Here is a 6,178-nt window from a genome sequence, read left to right as displayed (position 1 = left end):
TAGCCATTGCAGCTATTGAAGCTTACACAATCGAAAATGTATTGAAAAATTGGTTCGACAGAATGGGTTACTGTAAGGCCAGCGACGCCGCCCATATGAATAAAATGGTGTTCCATTTTTAACCGGAATGTTAAGGCTTTCACATTAAAAAAAATTATTGAAAAATATCCATCCGTTTTTTTTTATAGCAATATCAAAAAGAAAAAGTTTCGTTGCCCACTCTTTAAAACTATTTTATTTTGCAAAATTAGTGTAAAAAAAGGTATTTTACAACTTACTTCGCGAATTTCGATTGGGAAATTTTTTGAAGTAAATAAAAAATGGACTTCTCATCTAGACAACTTTTAAGATGCATAAATGTTGGTATTTTATTTAAAGTTTATTGGTATTTTATTTGAAATTTGTTGGTATTTTATTTGTAGTTTATAACACTTTTTTTTTTATATTCATAATAATAATACTAAGATAACAAGAGGAAATAGTCAGAGTAATTTATTTTTTTTCGGGGGGGAGGGGAAGTTGGTCTTATAAGACGTTGTAAATTACCTTACTTAAACGAATTGATATAGTGTGAAGAAACCAAGAGAAATAGAATTAGAGAAATCAGGATCTTTTTCGACAACAGCGAAACATTCATATTGTAATTATTAGGATATATAAGTATTTTTTATATTTATTTTTTCAATAAATTGGACCATTTTCAATGTGATTTCCCTCTCCCTCCTGAGCCCAAACAAAGCCGGATTATCCTTAGCTAGTTACATATAACTAAGAAAAAATAGCAAGTATTTACTTATCTCTGTTTGCTCTTAAGAAATATATTGCATATAGAAGATCACAGTAAAAAAAGCCATGCAAATACGTTTTAGTTTGCAAAAAAAAACACAATGCGGCCTTAATATGAATAATACAAAGCGGAAAGAAGAACTCGGGAATAAATCTAAGTTTAAACGAGTCCTAAGAAAACATTGCAAGCCCAAGAGTCCACAGCACTATTACCGACTAGTATGGGATCGGTCTAAAAAAAACAAAAAAGACAACATTAATATCAGTTTAGTCCAAATTATTATTATTTTTCACTCCTAGACCCGTTCCTTATCAACCTTCTATTGTAGCTACAATAGCTTACAGACCATATTTATAAAATATGTACATCATTTTAACCATTGATATTGTACCATAATCTGATTGAATGAGTCAAAATATCTGAGGTTTAAATAAGGAAGGGTATAGGTAGAATGTATAAGACAGAAGTATTATTTTATATTGTAGCTATCATTATTCTTTTCTTCGTTTTAATTTTAGCTATAAATGAAGAATATATTACGATAATTAGAAACTTACGACTGAAGGAACGCCTAAAGGGTCCTTACGATGGATGAATGTTTAAAAAATTGGACCAATTAGATAAATACCTGAAAGGGGGGAGAATGAGCAGTGAAGCAGTCTGACGACCAACATAACACTATTCACGACTCGACTTGGATTCAAAAGTCATTTCAATTTTTTCCACTGGATACAAAGTACATTTAAGAATATATATTTTATTTTGTGAGTACTTGAAGTGGACCCTACATAAACATTCAAGGATTGGCCATTTGGGAGGTATCACGGGAGTCCAAAATTGAGCCATCACGCATTCTTACCCCTCAAAGTTTCGAATGGTATATAGAAATCCGTTTTGCTAAAAAAAATCCTGGAGAAAAAAATGTATCCCCCCTTTTTGTCCGGAAAGGTATCTGTATGAAGTAAAAAAAAAAGTTATGATATAAACTTTTTTTTCATTTATAAAAAAGCTTTATATGCTTTAAAAAATGATATAACACGATATGTAATTTTTTGCTAAAGTTAAATCCATTATTTCATGCTGCAATAGACTAATAAAAACATATAAAACACAAACACATATTCATTAAAATATAAAAGGCTTAAGCTTAATTGTCAAATACAATCATGGTACTTCTTGTTTGATTAATAAATAACAAATCGTTATATGTATTTCAGTTAATAAATATATTTATATAATCATGTACAATAATACTCTTATTTTTCAAAATGGTTTATATTTATATCTGTTTAAACAGTTGAGTTTTAATGTTGATGATGACTGAGTCAAAGGCAAGGACTAGTTACAGTAGGTTAGTTTGATTTTCATGTATATCAATTATCCACTAGGGATAATTGGGTGTGTAACAAGGATAGTTCTCTTGGAAATAATAATAATGAAACTTTGAGTTTGTTTATTTTTAGAGAGAGAAATAAACTTAAGTCTTTGGACATGTGTTTTCACAGTCAGCCTTGCTGGCAAAATTATTTTTTGTACCAAAGCAACCTCCATAAATGAATTGTACACACTTCCCTCTTTTTTTGTCATAAGTCCATTTTTCAATATAAGCTTCACACGTGATTGGGCCTCTGTGTACAGGAGGTAAATCACAAATGTCCTCCTCTTCTTTCCAGTGAGGCAACTTGATAGCCTCCTTGCCTTGTCGTGATTCCATAGGAGCTCCCCCAGTGGGAACAGATCTAAAAAAAAACCTGACTGTTATGGGTTTTTGAGTAATAGATGTACAAACTTACCCATGGACACAAGAGCTCATACATTCCTGTAGAGTATCATATAAATTAGCAGTAGCTCCACAGCCTCCATAGACATAAGGCTCACACGTCAATGTATCATAGTTGAAAGTAAATTTGTCAAAATATCCAGCGCAGAACATTTGTCCAGCAATGGGATCAGACTTACAATGTTCAGACTTTACAGATGGATTCAGCTCTGAGGAGGACGGATTGTAGGAAGAGGAATGGCATTCCTTTTGACAGTCTGCCAGGGATTTGAAGTTATTGTCATTTCCACGACAGCCTCCAAAATAAAAGCTTTCGCAGCGATCAGTATTTGCGTTGTAATAATAGGCAATTAAGATCATACGACATGGCCCTGTTTCCTTTGGTTGAGAACATTTGTTTCCAGGTCGTGCAGTCACAACATTAAAACAAAGAAGGATTTGTAGTAATGCGCAGAAGCGCATGCTCAGAGAATATAACTTGTTCATGGATCACTTTTCAAGTTTGGATTGATTTAACTTATTCCTTTGTAAATGAATTTATAATGTCTATTTTCTTAGCTTGTACGTCATAAATATATTGGCGCGCCCATATGTGTTTTTAAATCTCTCTTCCATTTTCCCCAAAATAAAAAATACACAAATTGTAATTTTTATATACCTTTTAATTGCAAAAAAAAAAAATAAGACGAGAGTCAAGTTACCTTAAATATGAAATTCCCAGCCAGAAAGACAATAAATTTGTATTGGACTTTTTTTTTTTTACTTCTTCTTTCTTTCTGAAAATTACTATTAATGAACATTTTTTTAACTTTGGACCTCTAATAAAGATTGGAAAATAAAATAAAACCTTGTTCTGGGAAAAATATTATTTACTGGAATAAAAAATGGAATAATTAATATAATGATTCATCATTGATTTTGATAAAGCTCTGCTACATTCAACTTCAATTTGAGAAACTCTCAAACCTTTAAGATCCAAATTACTTATTTTAAAAAGATTTAAATTCAACTTTCTAGTTTATAATGCTTCCTTTTTTCCTTTTTTGTTTTAATAGGAGTCGAACTAAACACTTGCAAGATTTAATTTATTATTTTATAGAGTGCTCCCTGTATATCATACTCCCGGTTTTTTTAATACTGAATATGCATCATAGAACTTTATATACAGTGCATCCGGTGACTTATTTTCATTCATACAGGCATTCAGACATAGTTAAATTATTTTTTACTTGCTAAATGTTTATTGATTGAATCAGTGTTACCTTTGCTAGACTTTTTCATGACAATTAGACAAGTGTTTTGCAAAAGAAAGGTTATGTTTCACTCAATTCAGTACAATTGTATCAACTCACTGAATACTTAAATTGTATATCATGCTCACATAATAAAATGCCCTAATTTTAATGAAACATTATTTCAGATTGTAATTAAGTAAGAGTTGATGTTTTTACATATACCCATTACCCAAGAATGAATCTTTGTTTTATTAAAAAAGAAGATATATTCACACTTCACATCAAGTATGTTTTTCAAACCTAACAAGGTCCGGAAGAGGTGATTGATGAAAGTTTATTCGACCTGTAATACTATTTAGTGATGGATAAAATTAATGTAATTATTTCTTAATCTACAATAATACAAATTTATTCAATCATTCAATTTAAAGAAAAGTCTAGTTATTTATTCATTTAAAAATATTATTTAGTTTCAGCTTTTACTTCTTAATTCAAATTCAATATCCTTTAGCTGCTGCAAATCAGTAAATAAAAAACCTGGTTCCAATACAATTATCAACAAGTTCGGATTAGTAGCGTAGCTATCAGTTGAGCAGGCTTAGGATGAGGGTGCAAATTTACACACCTCACAACTTGTAAATACAATCTGGCACCGCTATTTGAAATAAACGCTTTCCTTTAATACATTACAAAATACTTTCATTAATGGATTATTAGATGCCATGTCATATTAGGGAAAGGAAAGCTCTGATAGGCTAGTACTTATTTATGGGGGATCTAGAGTTTAATTATGGGTCATAAAGTGGACCTGAGACTTGATTGAGTAGTAATTCATTAATCAATCTTTTCATACGAAAACCTTTACCAGAACTGGAGACTTGGACTGGAGACTTCCAACTTGATTGAATGACACCATAGAAGAATCACGACTTTGCTTGGACTCTATAACTAGCATTCGTTACTCGATTTTATCTCAAAAACTAATTTATACTTAACTCAAGAAAACCACAACACTATTGAACCTATGTTATAGATAGTGACTTGAAATCAACTCAAAGAGTCCTCGATAAAAATAATTAAGGACTTGGACTTGCAGTGTAAAGAATTCTTCCAACATTCTAATCTTAACTACTGATTGTTAACTCTTAAGTCAATATTCAACATGAAATGATAAGAATAACATATGTACAACAAAGTTAATCTATCAGTAAAGCAATGTTGACAAAGGCCAATGATAAGTGATAATTTATATAACTGTAAAGAATGTGATCAAACTTCTTTAACAATTAAACACTGCGAGTCATATGATGTTATTTTGACATAACTCATAAAAATCAATAACATGAGCTATCTCAAATTTACATTCCCGGCCGTTCTAGGTGGTAGTGAGTATTATACTGCTAGTTATAACCATACATTATTCCACGTTTTCTACAAACTAAAATTCTAAACACTCTGTTCCCTAAAGAACGAACGAATCACTTTTTATTAGTTCAAGTCAAGATACAACACTTTTAGTTTGAGTGGAGTCTGAGGTTGCAGTACATTTTTTTTGCCTTTTTGCAGTACTCTGACAAGATAAAATCGTCTCCAAAAATTAGTTGTCCATTATATTTAGAAATGGCCACAATTTTTTCCTTTTAAATTAACAGAATAATTCCATAATATGGTATTTATAATTCATTATTTCATGGCTATTTCACATAAACTGCGTATCAAAGTGAAGGTTTATTCGTCAAAAAATATCTGGATATTTTCACATGGATCAGGTTCAAGACTACGTAATATTGTATCTAATGAGGTGTTATAAAAAGGTAATAAATTGTGGATTTACTCCTTTTCCTGGAAGTTTGGATTATTTTCTTTGCATATATTTTTTGCAAAACGTCATTCGTCATCATAGTACACCGTCATTAAATTATTGTTAAATTAAAAAGGAAAATTAGTCTTCAACTAACATTGTAATTTATTGACACAATCATAAAAATATCCAACATGATTTGTCATGTGAATTTATAAATACAAATATTCAATTACGACTGGATTATCCACTTATTTTCAAGAAATCATGCGCGAGCCTTTCTCATGTACGGTCCCTTTAATCAAAATTATGCCCTTTCATCTAGCAAAAATCCTTGGAACTATCAGAAATTATTTCATTTGTTCAAATTGAAAATATTTCATGGATAATTTATACATTCTGTGCCTTGTGTTTTGTGTCTTGATTATTTCGATACAACTGCATCAAACTTTATGAATTCTTGCCGTATTTTATTAACTATTCAATCGTGTATGTACCAAGGTGTTAATATTATAGTTTTTAACTTTTATTTATGTATTAAAATATAAAATCAACTTCCACTGAAATATATATAT

General features: G+C 30.5%; 1 protein-coding gene across 1 annotated transcript; it reads right to left on the bottom strand.

Annotated features, from left to right (window-relative positions):
• Nucleotides 1–1,832: 1,832 nt before the first annotated feature.
• LOC121131694 (thrombin inhibitor hemalin) lies at nucleotides 1,833–4,840 on the bottom strand. The gene is made up of 3 exons (XM_040727048.2): nucleotides 4,668–4,840; nucleotides 2,581–3,225; nucleotides 1,833–2,526 (listed from the first exon to the last, which is right to left on the bottom strand). The coding sequence occupies exons 2-3, from the start codon at nucleotides 3,051–3,053 to the stop codon at nucleotides 2,265–2,267; spliced, it is 735 nt and encodes a 244-aa protein (XP_040582982.1). The 5' UTR covers nucleotides 3,054–3,225; nucleotides 4,668–4,840; the 3' UTR covers nucleotides 1,833–2,264.
• Nucleotides 4,841–6,178: the final 1,338 nt, after the last annotated feature.

This window comes from Lepeophtheirus salmonis, unplaced genomic scaffold, assembly GCF_016086655.4.
Source record: "Lepeophtheirus salmonis unplaced genomic scaffold, UVic_Lsal_1.4 unplaced_contig_9771_pilon, whole genome shotgun sequence".
NCBI classification, from domain to species: Eukaryota; Metazoa; Arthropoda; class Copepoda; order Siphonostomatoida; family Caligidae; genus Lepeophtheirus; species Lepeophtheirus salmonis.
This window is presented reverse-complemented; position numbering and strand designations above follow the sequence as displayed.